The 24263-nt window shown below is 46.2% G+C and overlaps 1 protein-coding gene across 1 annotated transcript in view; it reads right to left on the bottom strand.

Moving 5' to 3' along the window:
- The window catches only part of ITGA11 (integrin subunit alpha 11), an 89905-nt gene that overhangs the window by 7449 nt on the left and 58193 nt on the right, over nt 1–24263 (bottom strand). The window contains exons 14-26 of the mRNA XM_082198320.1: nt 23532–23735; nt 22054–22184; nt 21451–21617; nt 20699–20841; nt 19444–19554; nt 18195–18280; nt 16662–16869; nt 10286–10384; nt 6575–6651; nt 3208–3297; nt 2532–2622; nt 2313–2426; nt 1045–1131 (exon numbers count right to left, since the gene is read on the bottom strand). Of these exons, the coding sequence (XP_082054446.1) occupies nt 1045–1131; nt 2313–2426; nt 2532–2622; nt 3208–3297; nt 6575–6651; nt 10286–10384; nt 16662–16869; nt 18195–18280; nt 19444–19554; nt 20699–20841; nt 21451–21617; nt 22054–22184; nt 23532–23735 (1608 nt within the window). The remainder of the gene's footprint in view (nt 1–1044; nt 1132–2312; nt 2427–2531; nt 2623–3207; nt 3298–6574; nt 6652–10285; nt 10385–16661; nt 16870–18194; nt 18281–19443; nt 19555–20698; nt 20842–21450; nt 21618–22053; nt 22185–23531; nt 23736–24263) is intronic.

Here is a 24263-nt window from a genome sequence, read left to right on the forward strand (position 1 = left end):
CTAATGCTGCTGTCACACTGCTGCTGCACGATTTCTGTTCACATCCTGAAGCAAAGTTCTTAACCTGAGGTATTATTTCTGGGTTGGCGGAGTCTATAACCTGAAGTGTCTGTAACCCGAGGTACCACTGTATCAGTTTCTGGAAAGCACAAGAGCGGAGAGGGCGCTTGTGCTCAGGTTCTGCTGTGAGAACAAGATGCTGGATTAGATGGGCTTGACCACTGGCAGGACCCAGCAGGGCTCGTATTACGTTCTTATGCCAAGCTGGTAGTCCAAAGGCGGCCTGCCGCAGGGAATAAGCTGAGACGGGGAACATTTGTGATTCTTCTAATGTTGTTGGGCTCCAACTCCCATCAGCTCCAAAGGCAGGGAATGACCACAAAAACTGTGCCTCTTTGCATCCCTGGCCAATGGGCAGGGATGATGGGAGTTGGAGTCCTTCAACATCTGGAGGGTCGCAGGGTCCCTGTCCTCTATCATGATTGTTGCTCAGACCGGTGAGCATGCTTGAGCCCAAAGGGAGCCCCCCCCATGGGACTCACACCCTACTCAGGTTCCCTTGCTGTTTTGAATGACCTCCCCCTGCAGTCCTCTCCTTTGGACAGGCCTGAAAATCACTTGCAGGTGTCATCCTAAGCAAGACTGGGCTGCCCACACTCCAGACCAGTCAAGCAGCTTCCTAATGCACAACCTGATGTCCTCTGGATATTTCCGATGACGACAACTATCAGCCCCCACTGAGGACACCAGGTTCAGAAAGGCTGGTTGAGTGCATCAGCCCAAAGTCAATTTGCTATCTGACCTCATTCTCCATGTTTGCTATGTAACATTAAAGCCAGGAAGGGCATTTTCCCCCCAGTCATAAGAAGTATTAATTGGACAGGAAATGCCACGCAGGTTGTGAATACCTTGGCAATGACATTGCATACTTTTTAAATAAAAGATGGACCAGAATTTGAGCCCTATGTTCAAGTCTTGTCTCAGCACACAGGATTTGATTTTGTGTTTTCAGAAGTCCAGCACAGAAAGATGGGCATTACATACCAGCTGGGGGTGGCGCCCCAAGTCCTCGTCAGAGGGTGTCCTTCGATAATCTGTGTTGTTCCCCCCAATGTGGCACGTTATGTGTTCCTATAATAGAAGAGGGAAGCTGGATTAGATCACTGGGAACAGAAATCCAAAGTAACATCCTGCAAAGAATGACACAGACTGGACTGGACAGCCTGTTTGGGGGCTTTGCTCCCCCTAAAATACATCCTTGCCCCTAAAATACAGATTCTGCTTGTGCAGCCAGTCCATCCCAAGGCAGCACACAAAATGTGCCCTGTGATTTAATGGGCACCTGGATTCCAGCAACAGTCCCTCTAGGAGGAAAATTGTTCCATGACCTTACAAGCTACTCATTAAATGCCAGTGGGAGGTTTGGCTCTCTGCTGCTGCTGGCTCCTAATCTTTTCCACCTCCCCAGCCAGCCATGTGTGGAAGTGGATGGAGCCCTGAGTGCACACTTAATGCAGAAGGGCTGTAGCTCAGTGGCAGAGCACCTGCCTTGGGTGCAGAAGGCTCAGGGTTCAATCCCCCATGGCATCTCCACGTGGGGCTGGGAACCTCTCTTGCCTGAAACCCCTGGAATGCTGCTGTGAGTCAGTGTAGGAGATATTGAGTTAGAAGAAGCAATGGCCTGGCTTTAGTCTAAGACAGCTTTCTTTTGGAGCCAAAAACTGTAATAATTGGGTCAAGAGGGTGACTATTAGCAGAACAGATGGGAGGAAACCAAAAGATGACACAACATCTGGATGGGAGGACGGTACAGCCTGCCAAATTTGCCATCGGGGGCCCAGTTTTATAAAAAGCGCTTAAACTGGACATAGGAGACTGCCAAGCCAGACCACTGGGTTCCATCTAGCTCAATATCAACAACACGGGCTGGCAGCAGCTCTCCAGGGTTTCAGAAAGGCACCCTTCCCAGCTCCACCCAGAGATGAAACCTGGGGCCTTCTGCGTGCACAGCAGATGTTGTGGCCCTGAGCCATGGCTCTTCCTGGTAAGCACCACAAGTCTTTACGTAAGCCAAAGGGGTTCAATCCTAGAACTGGAAGTTGCTTGCGAGGGGTAGGGGAAAGTCTGAGCATCATGACAGCCCATTAACTTTGGAGGTTGCTATGATCACACAATCAAATTTTTTTGGGGGGGGGACTCCCTACTTTGGGGCTTCCTGGTGGAGCATCCTGATTTGTAACCCATGCCTTAAAGGTCCCTTGAAGCTATTTTTTAAAATCCCCTTAAGAATCACAAATAAAAGCTCTGGCTACCTCATCCACGTGGAAGCCTGCTAGCTGCAGAAGGCGATTGCCTCCCCGTGTGGCCACGGGGACTGTGATTTTGATGGCCATTGCATCAACAGGAAAGAGACCCAGATTCTGCAGCTGTGAAAGTTGACAAACACACGCCAGATCAATACCCTTCTGCAAGTGCACATCCCTTGCCCCCTTCCCCCACCAGGTTCCTCAGACCCAGAGTTCCTTCACTACCTTAAAGGTACAGTTAAAAGGTGGACCGATGCTGTCATATCTCTCCAGAGAATTGTTTGACTTGACCTCGTAGTAATTCTGGCTGGGACTCCTGAATAATGGCAAAAAGGAGAAAACTCATCCATCCATAGTTCAACTAAGGGTGTGTTCACATTTCTGCCTTAGAGCACAATAAAGTTGTTCCCTCCCTCCCCACTGAGGATGTTTCACAGCTGAGCCCTTTTGCCCCTTAGTTCACATCAGCAGGGCTTTATTAGTGTCAGATTCATTTCTGTTTGTATACATCCTTTGGATGTCTTTATCCCATGCAAAGGTGGTCACACCTTCGCCAGAGGTTAATTAGGAACAGCTTAAGTGCTCCAATCAACACACCAAACAGTAGCACCTTATAAGAAGCAAGGTGTTTGAAATGGTTTTTAATATTGTTCTTAATGTGCTCTAATCTGTCCTGGGACCTTAGGGTGAAGGGCAGGTAATTCGTAGTAGTAGTAGTGGCGGTAAGTCCAGGATACACCTGCATTTTTAATAATGCTGGGTGAACTCAGATTAAAACCCCCACACTGGAAACATAGTGAGTGCCCATTAAACAGGAGCATGAATGCACACAGTGGGTGGAAATTTCAGCGTTAACAAATCAAAGCACTATAAAAACTCCACTCAAGGCCATCAGAAGTACCTGGTGAAAAGCAGGTCTGTTTCATACTTCAGCGGAAACTTTAGGAGGGCAGAATTGTCCTCTTTGGTGTTTTCCTGTTCCTCGCTGTCACTAGAATACAGAAGAATCAGAAGCTCATTTAGGTGACAAAGCAGGACTCAGAAGTCAGCAGATTAACAGGGAATGGGCTAATGTTGATGAGAAGGCAAAGGCCCATCCAAACTGGTGCTTTTTTGAAGGTGTCTTCTACTACATCATTCAGCCTGGACAATGAGGTCCAGCACCAAAGGCCTTCTGGCGGTTCCCTCACTGTGAAAAGTGAGGTTACAGGGCCTTCTCAGTAGTGGTGCCTGCCCTGTGGAATGTCCTCCCATTAGATGTCAAGGAAATAAACAACTATCTGACTATGAGAAGGCATCCAAGGGTAGTCCTGGTTAGGGAAGTTTTTAATGTTTGATGTTTTATCGTGTTTTTAATATTGTGTTGGAAGCCGCCCAGAGTGGCTGGGGAAACCCAGCCAGATGGGTGGGGTATGTATGTATGCATGCATGTATGTATGTATGTGTAAATTATTATTATTATTATTATAGCCTCACAACGACCCTGTGAGGTAGGGTTAGAGTGAGAGACTGTGACTGGCCCCAGGTCACCCAGGGAGCTTCCTGGCCAAGTGAGACTAGAACCCTGGTCTCCCAGGGTACAGCTACAGGATTTCAGCAGGAAGCTGCAAAATGTACACAGAGAGGAAATGGAGCAGTAGGTCTGCCCCAAAACTGTTCCAGGAGCAAAGAGCATTGAAACTGGGATGGAGGAAAACTGTCCAGATGCCACCATGAGCACAATTATTTGTGAATGCGCCTGGAGGGGTTGTAAGCAGCTGCCTGCTCAGATTCAGCTGCATGAGGAAAGTTGTGGACCTAGACTGCTTACAAGAAGTTCCTACTGAATGAGATTAGGAGCTGTTAGCACTTATAAATATATACACACACAGAGAGAGCTCAGTTTTTCTTCTGTGGCATCAATGCCAGGGTTGGCGCTCATCCCCTTTCCAAGAGTAGCAATTTCTCTTACTTATACTCTCGGTGACTTTGGCAGCAGACAGAACTTTCCCCTTGCCACTCGCCAATACTATGCTGGCCTAGTGGGATATAGAGACATATAAAAGGGGATTTCTGGCTGACACAGCATGATTCACGAGCTGTGCGAAGTTAATCCACTCTACAGTTGAAGTGAACAGGAATTTTTGTCATTTTCCAAGTGCTCATTTTACCAATTTTTGACACAGTTCTGGGTTCTCTAAGCACTCTCTCTCTCTCTCTCTCTCAATCTGCCCAAGTTTAAGGAACTTTCATCCACATGTGAAACGTCGCCTCCACCGCCATTTCTGTGATAGCAATTAGTATCCATACCTTAAATGGACCTACGGGGAAGTAATTCTTTTAATTCTCTTCTCCCCCGCTTTTTAGCAAAAGTTCAAAACTGAGAGATGGTAACTGACCCACAATTGAACCCATAATAAGGTACTGTGTGGAAGTCCCCTTGGACTGGGGATATTTACATTTTTAAGGGATGGAATATGAGGTCTTTCTCCTCCCCTGGCCCGATTTCTCCAGTGGGTCTGGCACAATGCTGGAAAAGGTGCCTCTGCCATCATACGGGCAACGGGAGGGAGCAGTGATTTACAAGTGCAACTGTGGGTTTTCTAACCGCCAAAGTTAGCTTTGTTTTCATAGCGCCTGGGGTCTCTTAGGAGCGAGGGAGACCTGGCAGGTTTCACAAAGGCTCAAATTTTATAAGCAACATTTATTGGGCTTGTGTGTGTGTGTGTGTGTGTGTGTGTGTGCGCGTGCATGCACAAACAATGATAGCCTCTGTATTCCACTGTATATTTTCACAGCACAGCTAGACAAGGCCCCTTGCCAAAGATATTTACTAGCATATAAAGGTAAAGGGGCCCCTGACCATTAGGTCCAGTCGTGACCGACTCTGGGGTTGCGGCGCTCATCTCGCTTTATTGGCCGAGGGAGCCGGCGTACAGCTTCCAGGTCACATGGCCAGCATGACTAAGCCGCTTCTGGCGAACCAGAGCAGCGCACGGAAATGCCATTTACCTTCCCTCCGGAGTGGTACCTATTTATCTACTTGCACTTTGACGTGCTTTCAAACTGCTAGGTTGGCAGGAGCAGGGACCGAGCAACGGGAGCTCACCCCGTCACTGGGATTCGAACCACTGACCTTCTGATTGGCAAGTCCTAGGCTCTGTGGTTTAACCCCCAGCGTCACACGCGCCCCTATTTACTAGCATATGTATGCATAAATGTATGCAATTTCCACAGTTTACGGGAACCGAGGATTTACTCCTTGCTGGACAAGAGTCCACTCATGTGAAGGATGAGGACCAGTATCAGGACCACACGGTCTAAATGGTCACTTTGCTGTCTCTGGCATGGGGACATCCAAGCTTACTTCCGTCCCATTGTCAGTGATGCAAGTTTGGGTGGGTTGGGACTCCTAAAGGTATTGCTGGGCCTTGAAGCCATGCCCCTCATCTACTAGCCATGCCCATTCAGTTCCCTCTCACCTGTGCCTCCCTCCCCTCCTTTTAAAAAAGGAATAGAATTTGAAATAGAAGAAACAGGTCACAATACACGGGGGCTATTTAAGTGCCTAGGAGAAAAGGCAGGATAGAATTGTAACAAATAAGAGGTATGTAAGCTATCTTATTGGTTTGGTGAATTAGTTGTTTCATAAAATGTATGCAGAACTTGATTGTAAATGAAATGATATTAAAGCAGTTTACAAAAAAAAATGAATAAAAAGATTATCAGTTTTTTTAAAAAAGCAGTTAAAAACCATTATCAAAAATAATTGAAATCAAGTATAAGTCAAAAACCAGGTTTGTACGCATGTCAACATTCTGCATGTTTGGATAGGCTTGCCTAAACAGAAATGTTTTCAGCAGTCACCTGTTGTCAATAGGCAGGGAGTTTCAAAGTATGCATGCATGTGGTGGAGAAAATTCACAGAGAAAAGCTTTTCTGACTCTCTCATAATGCCCCCAAAACCTGTCCACCTTACTTGGATGGCAAATAATTTCTGTGCACCCAGAGCATTGCGGAGTTCCCTGCCCACAGAGCTATTGAATGGTTGGGGTTTTAGCATCTGCAGTTTCATTCTTTTAAATACACCATTCACCAACTGCTGTGCCTTTGGGAAGAGGCAGGCTAGACACTCAGATAAACATATGCATTTCGGAAGCCTCTCTGTTCTGACTCAGAAGCATCAGAGAGGGAAACAGCCTGGGGAAGAACAGGATGCAGGCAGTGGTGGTGGGGAGGGAAAATGAGTGGATGTAAAAAAAGAGGAGAAAAATAATGTTATTGCCGACCTGTTGGCAGTCAAAGAGATCTCCAGATTTTGGAGGAAAATAGATTTGCTGAACTCGAAATCCAGGCGAAAAGCCACCTGCAGAGATTGAAAACAGACAGATGCATTAAGGAAAACAACTCAGGAACATTTCCCACAGCCATCTGGAGCAAACACTAGACTGTCAGGACAAGAGTCTTGCAGCCAACGTTTAGTCATAAAACTGAATTGAAATTAATGGACTTGACCAACTTAGGTTAGGCGAACATTTCCATCAACTCCGTTTGAAATCAGCAACCTATCAAAGGTCCATCAGTCACCCCTGATGTATGATGTGAAAGCCATAGAAACATTCAAAGTATCTTGTTTCTGAGCCAGACCCATTGGGCTCCATCTAGCTCAGCATTGTCTACACTGATTGGCAGTAGCTCTTCAGGTTCATGCCTGGAGTTGCCAGGGATTGAACCTGGGACCTTCTGGGTGCAAGGAAAATGTTCTGCCACTGAGCTATGGACCTGCTCCCTTAGTTTTACCTTTCTGATTGCAACAGCGATTGGAGAGGCACTTATCAAGTCTGATTAGTTGCATTGTGTTGCCCAGTTCACTTACACTGGGGGGGGGGGGTTTGCCTTGCTGAAAGTGGGAGGTTGGCTGCCAACCCCTCCCCCCCGCTCTAACTACATATTTTTTTTTTTAAAAGCCCCAGGTCTGTGCACAGCTGATTATAATATTAAAATTCCCCTCCTTGGGCTCCGAGGGCTGAATTTTCCATTTTTAGCTTCTATTTGCTTTGGCAGAGCCGTACATATTCGAGGCCATACAGATGCATTATGATAGTATTTCACGGTCCAAAAGCACACAGGGCTGCTTTATTGCAAGGGCTAAATCTTAGCGCAGTGATTAGATCAAATCCATCACTGTCAATCCCTTGCCAAGCAACGGTTTCAATCTTAACATTTTCTTTAGAATCTGGGAAGCCTCTCGTTGCCTTCGACTTCTTCTCTGTCTGCCTGTAGATCTTCCAAGGCTTTCCTTCCAGCCTATGGTGGATATGAGGGATAATTTATTTTCCAGGTAGATCATCTATGACAGCACAGTGAAACTTCTTCTGTTTAAGGAGTCAGGAGAGTTAGGATGGGAGAGTTCAGCTGCCCAACATGGTTCCTAGCCCTGAACATCCTCTCAGTGTCTCTGCTGAGGAATCTGGTGGAAGTTGTTATGAAAATGAAATGATGAAGATGTCTCCTCCTGGGCCAGGCCACTGGTCCATCTTGGGTAGGATTGTCTTATCTGACTGGCAGCAACTCTCCAAGGTATTCGGCAGAGAGAAACCCTTTGCTTACTTGAAGATGCCAGGGGCTGACCTTCTGTGTGCAAGGCAGGTGACCTAGAGGCCTCTCTTAAACCATCCGTGTGCTTTGCATACGGACTTGAGCTTGCATAGCTAAGAGCGTGATGAGTGGGGAAGCTGCCAAAAGAGGGGAACAGGCTAGTGTTGGCACTATGAGATTTACAGATTTTAAGTAATCCTGGTGCCCACCAGACATTTTTGACCGCAGCCCCATCAGCCTCGGATTCCTATAAGTTTGCTTTACGTTATGGAATGGAACAAAGACTCGACCTACTAGAGAATGATGAGGAAAAAATACTCAGTGCGTAGTTAAACTATGGAACTCCCTCCCACAAGAAGCAGTGCTGGCCACTAACCTGAATAGCTTTAAAAGAAGATTAGACAAAATCATGGAGGAGAAGGCCGTCAGTGGATACTAACCATGATGGCTATGCTTTGCCTCCACAGTTGGAGCCAGACATAGGAGCAACTCCTCAGCTCCTCTCCCATTAAAATGTTTGAGGGAACCAGTCCCCCCAGTCAATGGGCATTGCCATTCAAATGGTGTGCATGTGTCACATCATATGATTGATTATGCAGCGTGGGGCTTACCTGTCACCCCCCCCCAATATTTTATTCAAGTTGACACCACTGGAGGCAGAAATGCATCTTAATACCAGTATCTGGAAACAGCAGGAGGGGAGAGGTCTCTTGTGCTCAAGTTCTGCTTGTGGGCTTCCCATTGGGGCATCTGGTTGGCCAGTATGAGAACAGGATGCTGGACTAGATGGGTAATTGCCTTGATCCAGGAGAGCTCCTCTTATGTTCTTAATACAATCTACTTAGAGTTGAGAGGTGATATGACAGCTGTCTTCCAATACCTCAAGGGTTCCCCCGTGGAAGGTGCTGCTCCAGAGGGGAGGCCCCAAACCAATGGATTCAAATGACAAGAAAGGAGATTCTGACTGAACATTAGGAAGAACTTTCTGACAGTAACAACTATTCAACAGTGGGTTGGACTACTTTAAAAGGTGGTGGACTCTTCTTTCTTTTAAAAAAAGTTTTTATTTATAATTTTCGTTTATGTATATCACAACAATTACTCAATCATAGTTTTAACTCTGACTCCCTACTCCTCTTTTTGTGGGAGAAGGTGTGGACTCTTCTATATTGCAGAAATCCCAGTAGCATCGTCTTTTAAACACATGACTCGCACTGCGTCGCCATTTTGCTTCGCAGACAAACCGGAAGCCAATCTGTCAGAGATTCTTTAGCTGTGATTCCTGAATTGCCAGGGGTTGGACTAGAGGACCCTTTGGGTCCCTTCCAACAACTCTACAATTCTATGATTCTATTCTCATTCCATACTGCAGTCACATCTGGATTTGGGCTTTTGGCCAGAAGCTTTAACTGAAACGAACTATTCCTTGGCATAAACAAGCCATAAAAGGTAAGAAGGAATCCATCAGTCATGCCTACCAAGAACTATAAAGTGTGGAATCTTTGAACACTTGTGTCTCCCCCAACATCCTTCCTCGAATACGTAAGAAGATGGTCTGAACCCACAACAGCTCCAAGAATCTAACATGGGGCTGAAAGTGCCCCTGCTGAAAACAGGAGAAATCTGAGTCTAATATAATCCCCAAACCCAGTGGTTGCAAAACAGGAAAAAAAGGTGACTCATACAGCAGCAAAGGAATTTGGGGGCTAAATTACCCAAAAGCCACTGTCAAAGTGCTCCAGAGGATTAGAACAAACGTTTTTGGAATCAGCCTTCTGGTTTTGACTACCCAAACAAAGGCCTCTGAGGATTCTGGGCCATCTATAAGCAGCTGAAATTTCTTTGCTCACTGGTTGCTTCCTAACTTGGCTTCCCGGCGGAGCTCTGCAGCCTTGAAAAAGCAAATATTCCAATTATTTGTGTGTGCATGTGTGGAGTCCTTAACGTCTTAAACTGAGCTGGGAAAGCAACTGGGATTAGGGTGGATAATGAGAGGATGAATCTCTTAGAGCAACATTGCTCTATTAAATTCTGGAGAAGGCTAACCTCCCACCCTTGAAGGTTGCGCATCCCAAATGGCTGTACCATTTTATAATATGGTCATTGGCATACTGCTCCAGGGTTGTGGGGGGTCGAAGACCCGCTGCTATTTCTGCAGCAGGGTCCCTGCATCCCAGAGGCACCCCAACAGAATAGAAGAGGAGCTTTGTAGCCCCTCTCTGCTCCAAATGGGACGCGGGTGGCGTTGTGGGTTAAACCACAGAGCCTAGGGCTCCATGGTTTTTGCCTCACCTTGAGGATGTCCCCAAAAGCGGGCTGTGAGCTCAGGTTTGCCTTGGCTGCCTCCTTTCCCTATTTTAGCTGGTGCTTGTTTTGTGTGCAGGTGCCCCAGAGCCTCTTACCTTTGCTTTGGCTCGGAAGAATGGATAGCTGACATTGCAAACCCTCCGGTTCGGATGCTTCTCTTCAGACACGCACTCAATATTAATGTCCAGGTCATCCTGAAATGGAAGGGAAAGAATTGACGCTAGCTTTGCATGGGAGCTAGATTGCAAAGAGGTCCCCCAAAGCATTTTGAAATGCAGTCTTATTGCCTGGTATACCACTCTACCTTGCGTTTAATGAAACTACTCTGCTTCTTTAGGACGTGATATTTGCCCCTCACTTATGCCTTGGAAGGACAGTTCTGGAAACCCGCTGGGTGCTGTCTTATCAGAAGGCATGCAGGCAGGTTGGCATGAGAAACAGTGCTTTGTAGGGAACGACCTTTACTATTGGTCACACTGGCATGTCCCAAAAGAGGAGTCTAGTGATTGCAAGTGACTTTCATCACACTGGCACTGTCCATTGAAAGCACACAGCACCCCCTATCTTCTGAAACAACAATGGGACACTAGCTCCACCCAAGGCAGGCTGGAGAACAGCAACAACTGACAAAAGATAGACAAAATATATTACAAGGACAAGAAGAAACACTATGCTCAGAATAATTGTCATACAGAAGAAGGAGCGTGTTTAAATGCTTCATCTGTAGGCGTAGAAATCAAAGTGTCAATACGAATAGAAGTCATTAAAATGGCAGTTGCGACATAAAGGATATATTTGGACTGGAGCGTAATTGGAATTTATAAGATTTTGGAACACAGAAACAAAGTAAATCACTAAACCATCAATTCCAGCATATGGGGGGGCACCTAAATTGTATCATTTAGCATCTCAATGATTGGTATTATTAACTATATTGTAATTTGGCATTGTTATAATGAGGCTATTGTTGGATTGTTGCAATTGAAAACTAATAAAAATTCTTATCAAAATAAAGCACAGCACCCCCTAAAGAATCCCGGGAATTGTAAATTTGTTAAGGGTGCTGAGAACTGTAGCTCTGTGAGGGCTTAATTACAGTTCCCAGGGAAGCCATGTGTTAAGTACTTAATTCGTTCCGGGGGTCCGTTCTTAACTTGAAACTTTTCTTAACCTGAGGGACCACTTTAGTTAATGGGGCCTCCCGCTGCCACCACGCCACAGCTGCACGATTTCTGTTCTCATCCTGAAGTAAAGTTCTTAACCCGAGGTTCTATTTCTGGGTTAGCGGAGTCTGTAACCTGAAGCGTCTGTAACCCGAGGTACCACTGTATGGAATAGCTGGGAGCCTCGAATCTGTTTTTACAAGTCGACAAAACATTTCCTTTATTTGCTGCCCCTGTGTTTGTTCTGGTTTCGTCTGTTCATGTTGTTCTTTGGTTAGGTTTGGAGTAATTCATCAGTAAAAAGAGAGAAGCTTTTTGCACTTTTCCTATTTTGTGGTTAATCTTTCCTGCAATTTTCCACTGGCAGAGCCTTTTAAATCAACACAAGGAAGACACTTGATGCTTGGCGGCTAGAGCAAGCTCAGCATATTTACTAATAAAGAGGGAGAGAGAGCATGGCTTGTCCAAAGCTCGCGGCAAAGTGCTTACACACACTGTCAACACTTCACCATTTACTGCAAGTCTAGACGGCAACATTGGGAAGAGGACGTTTCAGAGGACCAGCTAGGAAGTCGTCACAATTGGGAGGCATTCCTATGAAAAGAAATACAACCCGCTGTGGCTGGCTTATTGGGAATGGTGGGGCAGAAGGCAGGGAGGTCAACAGTAGGTGGCGCCAGAGCCAATGACAGATGGGGCCGCCCTGTGGCTGGTTGTAAATAGGAAGGCATATTGGTGGGGCAGTGGCTAATTTGGCCTAATAGACGAAGCTCCTCTGAATGTAATGTCCTGATGGATTATGATGATGATTAGTGCATTTTTCTAAAAAAAAAGTTTGGGGGTACTCTCATTTTCTGACTCATATTGAAATACTGCCCCAGTGAGGCCAAACTTAGATTCACAAACTGTTTAGGGGAATGCGCGCCCCCAGAAAAAAGCACTGATGATGATAATGATGATAATTTATTTGCACCCCGTCCATCTGACTGGGTTGCACCAGCCACTCTGGGTGACTTTCAGGATATAGAAAAACATAGTAAAACATTAAACCTTAAAAAGTTTTCCTATACAGGGCTGTATGGTTAAGAACTTAATTCATTCTGGAGGTCCGTTCTTAACCTGAAACTGTTCTTAACCTGAGGTACCACTTTAGGTAATGGGGCTTCCCACTGCCGCCACGCTGCCACTGCGCGATTTCTGATCTCATCCTGAGGTAAAGTTCTTAACCCAAGGTACTACTTCTGGGTTAGCGGAGTCTGTAACCTGAAGCGTCCGTAACCTGAAGCGTCTGTAACCCGAGGTACCACTGTACTGGAAAAATATGAGAAACTGCGAGAAACCAAAATGGACAGATTCGCTCCTCTCTACTTGAAATGAGATGAGCCACTGTCATGGCTCCTCGTCGCTTTTGCTGCTCTCAGCGGAGGCAATGTGTATGGTTACAGCACCACTGTAAAAATGACAAACCCTAGAGGGCCAAGGCAGTGATAGAAAAAGCTGCTTTATCCACAGTTCAGGCAAGCAACAATCAGGATGACAAAGGAGCTGACGTGGACACAGCCATATGAAAAATATAAATCAGAAACATTTTTTCAATAAAGCATTCCCAGACGCTGGCTGGCTTCGAGGGCTGGCTGTCAGCGGAGTCCTATATGATGTCCCCCAAGTGCTGAGCAGATGCTTGGCAAGCCCCCCAAGCCTCCTTCCATCTTCCCTCCCGAGATCAGCAATTGCCGTGGCATCATCCATAGCCCAGTGCACAAAAACTATAGCTCATTCTCCATTCTAAGCCCCTTGTTTCCAGAGAAGCAATAACTCAATGCAAAAAAATCACCCCTGACTGAAACTTGGCCATCAAGGCAAGCACAAAAGCAAAAGGAGGAGGGAGATGCTTTTGAAAACCACCAGGAAAATGGACAAAGTCGTTAATCATTGCAGTATATTGAAGTTAAAACACCCTCCTGGGGCAAGTAGCAATTGCTTCTGGGCAACTAGATTACCAGCTTTTCCATGCGCAGCATCGTGTGGAAACAAGAAAACCTAAGAGGGTGGAGGGGTGTGCGCGCACGTGTGCATGTATAAATATTATTTCTACCATGCAGAGCAGAGAAAGTCATCTCTGCTGGTTGGGTATGAGGATAAAGACACACACACACACCATCTGAGGTGTGCATTTAAATAACACAAACAGCTGGAGTTGGGGGGGAGCCACACTACTCTCAAACATGAGAAGTGGACAAGGTGGTCAGAGGTCTGCTGTGCTTTTTATTTGGCCCGTATTGCGCAATGAAAGCACCTGCAAGCAAAGATCTCATTGGCTCTGAGAACTCAGAAGGCACAGGAAATACTGTATTTTTTGCTCTATAAGAGCAAAAAAAAAATTCCCTCCTAAAAAGTAAGGGGAAATGTGTGTGCATCTTACGGAGTGAATGCAGGCTGCGCAGCTATCCCAGAAGCCAGAACAGTAAGAGGGACTGCTGCTTTCACTGCGCAGCGATCCCTCTTGCTGTTCTGGCTTCTGAGATTCAGAATATTTTTTTCCTTGTTTTCCTCCTCCAAAAACTAGGTGTGTCTTGTGGTCTGGTGCATCTTATAGAGCGAAAAATACGGTACTTTTACAGCCTGTCTGCAAAAGCCTGTCTGCCCCCCCTTTCTTAAGGGGGGGGGAAACAATTGTGGAGGGCAGAGAGAGAAAAAAACTTAAAGGATTGAAGAGGATGACATGGACCTGGAAGCACTCTGATTAACTCTTTCATAAAAATTAAGAGTTTGGGTTTAAATCCATCCACCCATCCATCCATCCTCAAGGGACCTCAGTGTCTCTATTGAAGCAGTTTTCCTGATGAAAGACATCACTTCATTGCTCAAAAGGCTAAGAAGAAATGCATCACTGCCTATGCCGGATCAGATCAAGGGCTCACTAATATCGGACAACTGCTAGATGCACAGGGCTGTTGGGCATCTCCTCATTCGCTCCCAGCAGCTGCTACTCAGCGAAGGCTGTTCCTCCATCATGAGCTAAGTGAACACTAGCTGTTGAGCCCCATCCCCTGACCTCAGAGGACCTCAGCAGGAACAGTTTCCTGGGAACTGCCATAAGAATGTAAGAAGGAGTTGCTGGACCATGCCAATGGCCCATCTAGTCTAGCATCCTGTTCTTACACATGCCTGTGGGAAATCAGCAAGAAGGATTTGGGCACAACAGGCCACCCTGTGATTTCCAGCAAGTGGGATATCAAGAAGTGTCTCCATCATGTGCTGCGTGCGTTGCAGTTGCTCTGCCCCACTCCCTCACCTTGGGGGTCTTCACTGGGCTCTGCTGCCTAGCAGCAAGGCAACACTAGTGAAGGTCAATCATCTTGTTGCCGTAGAGCTATTTCTCTCCCCAATACAAGACTCAAATATGATTTTTATCGTGGGAATCTCCTTCCAAAGAGAGCCCTGATCACAGCAGAACCGAACCTTCTTGCTCTTGTTTGGGATGCAAAGGAGGCACATCACCTCCTTCTTCCCTGTTCCCTCACCGGACTGTATGCTCAGTCAGGGTTTTAAAAACCCTAGCAAAGCATTAGTCCTGTCCCTGAATTGATTTGGGGTTGGAGACAGGATGGGTCAGGTTGGCCCAATCTGGGGGGCTGTGCACAGCCTCAACACCTGCCCAAGACCACCTCGGTTTCCTGAACTGGGGATAACTGGCCAAGGAAGCCGTGGTCCTTCAGGAATAAGACAGGTCAAAGGATTCTGCTAGGAGAACAGTGCCACATGGAGAGCTGAGGACAGGCTGGTTGATGCGTTACAGATGCTTTAGATTCTGATGGTGGGACTGTGTTTTACAAGGAAATGCATTTAATGAAAACCTGATGGCCGCTTCTTCTAGATGGAGCGACTCTGGAAGAGGAAGACTTGCACAGCAGAAGCAGCAGGGATGCTCCAAATTTTTGCCACCCACCATCTTTCCCCTGAAACTCCTCCACCTTTCTCCTGCCCTGGAATACCAGAAGTGGGTAAGCGGTAAAAACATGTGTCTGGAATGAGGACGGATGACTTTGGCAAGGTTGCTTTTTCACACACCCCCAGGCTAAATTCAATTTCCCCTACTTCTGCATCAGTTTGCAATTTTTCTTTTACGAAAAGTTAGCATGCGGGTGGCGGGGGTATTGAAAATGTACAGTTGCAGTCAACATCATGTCCTGCTTGGTCCTTACTTCCTGTGATGTGAAAGCTCATAATAATAATAATAATAATTATTATTATTATTATTTATACCCTGCCCATCTGGCTGGTTTTCTCAGCTACTCTGGGCGGCTTCCAACAAAACACTAAAATACAATAACCTATTAAACATTAAAAGCTTCCCTAAACAGGGCTGCCTTTTGATGTCTTCTAAAAGTTTGGTAGTTATTTTTCTCTTTGACATCTGGTGGGAGGGCGTTCCATAGGGCGGGCGCCACTACCGAAAAGGCCCTCTGCCTGGTTCCCTGTAACTTGGCTTCTCGCAGTGAGAGAACCGCCAGAAGGCCCTCAGCGCTGGACCTTTAAGAAGAGCCTACTGGATCAGGCCAATGGCCGAACTAGTCCAGCATCCCTTTCTCACAGTGGCCAACCAGATACTGATTATGGGACACCAGCAAGCAGGACCTGGGCATAAGAGCCCTCTCCCCTCCTGTGGTTTCCAGCAACTGGTATTCAAAAGCATTACTGCCTCCAGCTGTGGAGGCAGAGCAGAGCCATCCTGGCTAGAAGCCATCAATAGCTTGTAGTCTCCATGAGTTTGTCTAATCCTCTTTTAAAGGCATGAGTTCCATAGTTTAAATATGCACTGCTTGAAGAAGGCCTATCTCTAAATTAAAAAGTCCCAAACACTGCAACCTTTCCTTGTAGGGGAATAACAGAATCATAGAAACATAAAGTTGGAAAGGTTGCAACCCCCTGCAATTCAGGAATTACAGCTAAAGAATCTCAGAGAAGATGGCCATCCAACCTCTGCATTAGCTACCCCTTCCAGTTTGGTGTCTTCTGCAAATTGGATGAGCAGCCCCTCAATTCCTTCATGCAATTGGTTTATAAAGGTGTTGAACAACAACAGGCCCAGGACAGACCTGGACGAGGAGCCAATAGAGAGCAGAGAAGCTACCACTTGCTTGTTCTTCCTCTTGCTTTGAAAATAGCCAAAGGAACATTTTAATATTATTTTTAACCTCTTTTGCAAGCCTGAGCTTTGGCGTGCATGACCTCCTCCCTGAAACTGTCGGCTACGTGTGTATTTCTCTTTGTGATTTCTCCTCCCTTCCATTCAGAGACTCCTTACCTTCTGGATCAAGCTGGCAAACTTCAGGTTCCTCGAGAAGGAAATGTTTAGAACGGTGTTATATGCATTTTCTCCTCTGTTCTCCAGCGTAGCTTCCACTGCCACCCTCCTCCTGGCACTTTCTATGACAAAAATGGAGGTGTCAAAAGACAGCGTGTAGGCGGAGCAATCCGAATGCGACTTTCTCAGGACGCGTCTGCAATACTCCCTATGAAAAGAGCAAACATTAAAGCAGCAGCCCAGGAAGAAGTGTCTACCCTCCCTGCAACTGTGCATGAAGGAGACTCCCCACAGTCTCCCAGGGGGCAGCCTGTCAATGCCCAAAGTGCCTTGGTCACACTGTGGCACCAACAAGAAACAGGCAAGGGCCCAGCACTAAAGCAAGAGGCTGAACAGTGAAGCACGTAAGACAATGGACCTGGAAGGAAGGCATTCATATTCTACATGGCATTCTTATCAGACAGTGTCCTGTGGGGTCTCTTAAACTAGAAAGGGTGTTCCCAATTTATTTTCACAAGCTCAATATAGAGACAAGGCCAAATTACACATGTGAATCACACATTATTTTTTTTAAGAAAGCTTTCTTGCAGTGCCAGCACTGGGAAGTTGGTGGGATTCCACAAGATGGTCTTCACAGTGGTGGCACCCAGAGGCTGGAACTCCCTCCCTGGGGAAATACAGTTGTGCCTCTCATTGCTATCCTTCAGCACCACTTAAAGATGGTTACAGTGGTACCTCAGAAGTCAAATGGAATCCATTCTGGAAGTCCGTTCGACTTCCAAAACGTTTGGAAACCAAGGCACAGCTTCTGATTGGCTGCAGGAAGCTCCTACAGAGAATCAGAAGCTGCGGAAGTCCTGTCAGACGTCCAGCTTCCAACAAATGTTCACAAACCGGAACACTCTGGGGTTGCGGTGTTTGGGAGCCAAAACAGATGAGTACCAAGGTCTTCGGGATCCAAGGTACAACTGTATTTGTTTAGCCAGGTCTTTGGGAATTAAGCATCCCATTCTAGGCTGTAGTGTTAAAGAAATGGGGTTTTTGTGTGAAGTATTTTGGGATGGCGGTTAATTATACTGGACACCACCCATGGATTTCAACTGGATGAACAGAAAACAAACAAATAATAAAATTATAATGCTGTTGCCACTTGTACTCTGAAAGAAAAGTAGCCAGAGTCCCCCAAATCCTATGCTGTGCTTCCGATCTGTGTTCCCAATCTGGTTCCCAGCCCCAACCCCCCTCCCCTGCTCTGTTTTGTCCCCAAAGGTACTGCAAACAAGAGGAAAAGAAATGGCCAAATTCAGGATGACATCACAATAACCTATAAGATAATTGTCAGAAATCTTCGGCCCTTCAGCTGTTGCTGAACTACAATTCTCATCCTCCCTGGCCTGGCCATGCTGGCTGGGGCTGATGGCAGTTGTAGTTTGGCAACATTTGAAGCATCAAAGGTTCCCCGCTCCTGTTCTAAGAGTGGTAACCCTGCAATCTGATTTCCCAAATCCCTCTCACTCCAGATGAGCTACTCACATGGCAGTTGGGATATCCGTTTTAGCATCAAGGACCAAATTAGGGATGCAATGTTCGTCCTCGTTGCATCCGTTCCAGAAAGGTACCTATGAAACAAGAAGGAAAAGTATTTATTTCCCAACCTTCGCCCTAAGCTCCCAGGATAGGTAACAACATTTAAACAATTTAAAACAACTGACAATCATAAAAAATAAGGTGGGTCCTAAAAATGTGCATCCTCAAGTGTCAAAAGCCAGGGTAAAGAGGTGCATCTTCAGCATCCTCCATAAGCTGTATAATGATGCAGCTTTGTGGGGAGGGCATTCCACAACTTGGGGGCCACCACAGAGCAGGCCCTCTCCTGGGTCACCGGCACCCTGCAAGCCTCTGAGGATTCTCTGATTTTTATATGGAAGGATAAAGAAGATGTCTATAAACTAGGTACCCTGGATAGTTCTGGGTAACCCGAGTTACAATACAATACTTTTTTAAAAAACATAGAAACAATATGTAGGATTTGATGTTGTGCCAGGCATGACACTGTGCAGAAAGGTTGACCACACACATAATACATTTGCTGGCTTTCTGGTTGTCCCAACCAATATGCGAAGTCCAGAGAGGCAATTTAGTTAGCTCATACGTCTCAGCGTCTGCATTGAAAAATGAGGACCAGGTGATTTCCATAAACAACAGGCTTGCCCTCCTTTCATATGTTTAGGCAGCCTTGCAAGTTATTACTGTTTGATTTATACAAATTTCAAACCACATTTTTGCTGTGAATACGCATGGGATCCAGTGTGGTGTTGTGGTTAGAGTGTCAGACTAGGACATGGAAGACCAGGGTTCAAATTCCCACACGACCAAGAAACTCACTGGGTGGACCAGTAACTGCCTCTCATCCTAACCCACCTCACAGGGTTCTTGTGTGGATGAAATGGGGGAGGAAGAGAGTCATGCACACCCACTTTGAGCCCCTTGGAGGAAATGCAGAATTTAAGTGTGAAAAAATAAGTAAAATAATAAAAACAACACACTTTGGTTCCTGGTCTGCTCTTCCACATTCCTCTGCCCCCTATACTTCACTGACCTGCCCCCCCCCAATCCTCTTACTCTTGGGCTCCTAGCCCTGGAAGGCCAAATTCTTGTCCTGAATATTTCTTGGACACGGCCTATAGGGGCAAGTTCCCAAACAGATCAATGGACAAAATACACTGCAATGTTTCCAAGGCTGCCTCTGCACCTTCCCTCCAATGTAACGACAGTTACGCACAGCAACTTTTAGCGAGGTAGGCCAGCCGCCATCCATCACCGGTCCATTGTCAGGGCTACCCAGGGCATAATCGACAGAGAAAGTCACTGGCTTCACATAATCGGCTGTGTCCTAGGATAGGAGAAAGCAATCACCCTCTCAATTACTCTCAGTTTTCACTTTTGCAACAAGCATAAGTTGAACGGGGAAAGTTTCTCCTTAAATATTCACCAGAGTTGTAAAAAGACATGCAGTCTGGTTGCCCGTGGCAAGTAGATGTTGTCTCAAGGTGAACTCACAGGTAAACTCACCTAAACAGGTACCGTATTTTTCGCTCTATAACACACACCTGACCATAACACGCACATCATTTTTAGAGGAGGAAAACAAGGGAAAAAACATTCTGAATGAAACAGTGGATGTATCATTTTTGTGCTTCATGCTGTGGCCACAGACATGTGATCTGATGGTGAATTTGGGGTGACCCAATGCAAAGATCCTGAGGATCCATGTGGATCCATGCTTTGTAACCACATTTTAAGTGGGGAGGGAAGGAAAAACACAGAAGGGACAAGGAGCACAAGAGGGGTGTGCAGAGAAGCAGCTGGCTAAGAATGCAGGAGAGGGATATAACGGGAGGGAGGAAAGGAAGGCAAAAGTTTCCCCCCACCCACCCACCCAAGCCAGCCAGCTCGCGCTCTCTCTCTCCCACACCTGCATGTTTTCCGGCTGGAGCACGGAGAGGAATTAGAAGGAAGGACGCTCTGCTTTCCCCTCTGCTTGCCTGGAGGGGAGGGGCTTTCCCTGCTCTTTGTTCCATTTGAGCAAACACAGCAACGAAACAGAGGAGGGTGGGCAGTAAGACCCTGAGGCAGAATGCAGGAAAGCAGCCGCTTCCTCTTTTCAGGTTTCCCTTCTCCGAGACGCGCGATTTGATTTTTGCCTCCACTCGCGCCAGTCGGCTCCAGGGACCACACATTCGCTCAATAACACGCACAGACATTTCCCCTTCCTTTTTAGGAGAAAAAATCTGCGTGTTATAGAGAGAAAAATACGGTATGTGTGAGCACAGTGGCTCATAAACATTTCTGTAGTTGGCGCATGATTATTATTATTTTATATTTTTCAAAGAGATGTTACACAAAGTTGGGCATATAAGACAACATTTCTTGGTCCACTAACGAACAATTGGTCTGTGGTATTTTGAACGCACAGCTCAAGACTAAACTGCACTTCCTGGCAAGGAAACTCAACTTTTAGAGTTCTGAGCACGTACCAAGACATGAAAATTCAGCTTATCGCACCATTCTTGCCCTGCAAACAATGTAACCGTCTTGTGGGTGAGCCTGTCTCCATTCTCATCTAGATGGGCTCGTGGGATGTACCGTCGCTCGTCAATGGTGATGTTGTAATTCAGCGCTGAAATGATTGGTTCAAAATGATTTGAACATGCACAGTGAATTACAGAACTATAGTGAGAGCAGATAGCTTAGTTGGTTAAAGTGTGGTGCTGATGATAATTCCAGGGTTGCAGGTTCAATCCCTGCAAGGGACAGCCGCATATTCTTGCAGTTTTAATGTGGCGCAACAGAAGGATCCAACACAACAGTTGTGCTAGCAGAAATGCACTGCACAACCAAGGCTGGATCTACACAGCAATAAAAAACCGCTCTACAAAAAACTGTTGTAAAGCTCACATCACAATTGAAAATATCACTGAGTTGTGATTTCAGCTCTGCATCGCCATCTGGTGTCACAGTGTTATAATGCATTTATAATGCTGTATTTTGACTAATGTAGCTGAGTCCCAAGTTACCAGAAACTTGCTTATGCATTCTCTTGAGCTAGATGGCTCCAATGGCACAAAACATTTCACCAGCAGAAGAAGCAGACTTCTATGTTGGTATAACTTAGTGCTGCCTTAGATACACCCCCCAAGTCTCTCTGAAGAGTAGTTTTGGAGAAGGTAGGACACAGTTGCCTTGTGAGGAGAGCAAATCTAGACAGAAATCTGGGATCTCCACTTACTCACGCTTGCCGTCTGAAAATGAGCTGAGAGGAAAATGGCAGTGAAGCAAAGAAATGCAGACAGGCAAGTCGCGTCCTTCCCGTTCCGAGTGCAGTCCTTGTTGAAGATGTTGATCTTGAATGGCTCAAACCTGAGACTGGCATTGATCCGCACCACACTGCGGGACCTTGTGGAGAAGAGGAAAAGTTTGATGATATCCTGAGCCAACCCAGAAATTCAATTATCAATTCAGATGTGTGGGTCAGAGTTTAAAGTAACCTAAATTTGAGTAGATCAAGTAAAGTAATTTAACTTTAAATTTTTACCTAAGCTTGAATAGAACTTCTGTCTGCTGTGGTAAAACAGCAGTGGTACAGGCACTTTCCTAGTCACCTTGTCCAGAATAGCTCCCTCTGAAGAAAGACCCCCTTGGCCCTTTCTCAGCGTGAGGCAGGGTTGATGACCATCACTGCCTCCAGTGGAAGCAAGTGCCATAGTTAACAATGCACTGTGTGGAAAAGGGCTTGCTTTTTATCTGCCCCAAATCTTCCAGCAGTCAGATTCTACAAACAAGCCTTGCTCTGAAAAGTAGCCCCACCAGCCATAAATCCTCCATAACAAACCATAATAGTACAGCATTTCCCAGTGAGCCAACGGCGAGGTCCACAAGCCTGTCTTCATTCAGGTCCAAGTTGCCATGGATGCTGCATCCAAAATACATTAAGCCTGGAGAAATTTCAGCTGCTGTAATTCTCTGAAAAATGACAAGAGGAGAATCCTGTTCAGTATCCTGGTGCAAGCAGACGCTGTACAAAAGTGATGGCATGTTTTCACATTTTCTCTCTCGCAAGGGTGGGTACCCAAAAGAATCCAGCAGGTACTTAGGAGCATTGGTAGGAGTTGCCAGCTTGCTGAGGTTGTGCCACTGCTGCTTAACTGGGATGCAGGAGGCGAGGTCAGGGCTGTGTGGACAGGAATGCAGGAGGGACCAATCCGACACTCACACTGATGATGCCCCGAACTTTGCTGCCTTCCTGCCTTGCAGGTCACAATTCACCAGCAGGTCACAATTCACCATTTAAATTTCATAATTAAAAACAGTTAAAACAGATTAAGGTGGACTTTAGACGCACATTTTTAAAAAAAGCTGTGAAAATGCTTTTTCTTAAAGTGTTTTAAAAATTTATTGAATTTGCCATAAGCTCACCATCGGCATCTAGTGTCACATTTGCATAATGCACTTAAAACACGCTTAAAATGTTCTATTTGCAGCTGTATAGCTGAGTTACCAGAATAGCGGGGACCCTGAAAACACCCATCCCAGGTAAACACCAAGGTAAAAAGAGGTACCTCTTCAGTGTTCGCCAAAAGATGTATAGTGAAGATGCCAGATACACCCAGGGGCGTAGGAGGGGGGGCGCTGGTCCACCCCGGGTGTCACCCTGAGGGGTGTGTGTGACAAAATGGCAGGCGGCCGAGGCCTACACTCACTGTAGGGTGGCCGAGAACATGCACACGCCATTGGTATGGGTGTCGCTCGAGTGCCATCCATATTGGCACCGCACATGTGCTGTCTGTATCGGCGCTGCGCATGTGCCGCTGGGTTGTTTGCCTCGCCCCTGTGGGTGGTTCGACCCACCCCTCAACACCCCACTCCGGGTGCCAGAAAGCCTTTCTTTGCCACTGGATATACCTATGTGGAGTGGGAGTCCCAAAACTAAGAGGCTGTCACTAGGCCCATGCAGAGCTTGTCTGAGACCCGGGGCAGTAGTCTTGTTAGAATAAAGTTATAAACACAAACAAAAAGGCAACCAGTCCCTGGTGGGGCACCCCAAGCATCTTAGGCCTCTGAGGCCCTGGGCAAATGTACCCAGCTGTCCCTCCCCCCGACTGCATGAGCCTGGCTGCCACATAGGAATGGTGACTGCCACAAAAAAAATAATATGGTGGATAATATTCAGAGAACATTCTGTACAGTGGCCTTCTTTTTCTGAGGTCAAAGGAAGAAAAAAAACCCTCAGAATTTTTCCTCAGAAAAATGTATTCTTTGGTCATTTTAAAGAAATGTCTTCTTGCCCTTCACCCTACATGAGAACTCTACCTGCTTATATTGCCGTACGAGGTTTTCCTTGTAGCCATGGAAGATATATATTGCTCCCTGATGCTCATCTTCAAGCGGGGCTCCCACAACGACATCATTGTAGGAGTCCTGATTCAAATCGGAGACGGCAGCTATGCAGGAGCCAAACCTGGAGTTCTGGTAGCCTGGCAAATCTTCCAGAGTCCCATTGGAAACAAATCGATCCTTTGAAGAAAAGAGCTTATATATCACCCACACCCACACACATTGTGTTTTTCCTGCCAAATGCCCCCAAATAAGCAACTCTGTGGAGAGAGAGAAATCCGACAGTTCAGCCTGGGCAGAAGAATGATTCACCGTTATGCAATACAGTATGTAAAGATGGCGGGCAGAAAAAGAGAGCAAAACAACAATTGGCGTTGTTTGATAAGGGATGGAAAGAGGAAAGGAAACCAAATACTCATTCTACAAATGTAAGCTTTACATTCAGAGGGAAACTGTTAGTTGTATGGATGAAGTAGCCACAACGGCTACGCTTTCCCTCCCGTGTTGGAGGCAGCGAGTCCCTGAATGCCAGATGCTGGGAATCACAAGTGGTGAGAATTTCTGTTGCTCTCAGGTCCTGCTCGCATCTGGTTGGCCACTGTGAGAAAAGGATGCTGGACAAAACAAGGCATTGGTCCAATCCAGAAGGCTCTTCTTTTGTTCCTATTATATATACCATATTTTTTGCTCCATAAGATGCACTTTTTC

Source organism: Podarcis vaucheri (assembly GCF_965113315.1).
Source record: "Podarcis vaucheri genome assembly, chromosome: 14".
Taxonomy (NCBI): domain Eukaryota; kingdom Metazoa; phylum Chordata; class Lepidosauria; order Squamata; family Lacertidae; genus Podarcis; species Podarcis vaucheri.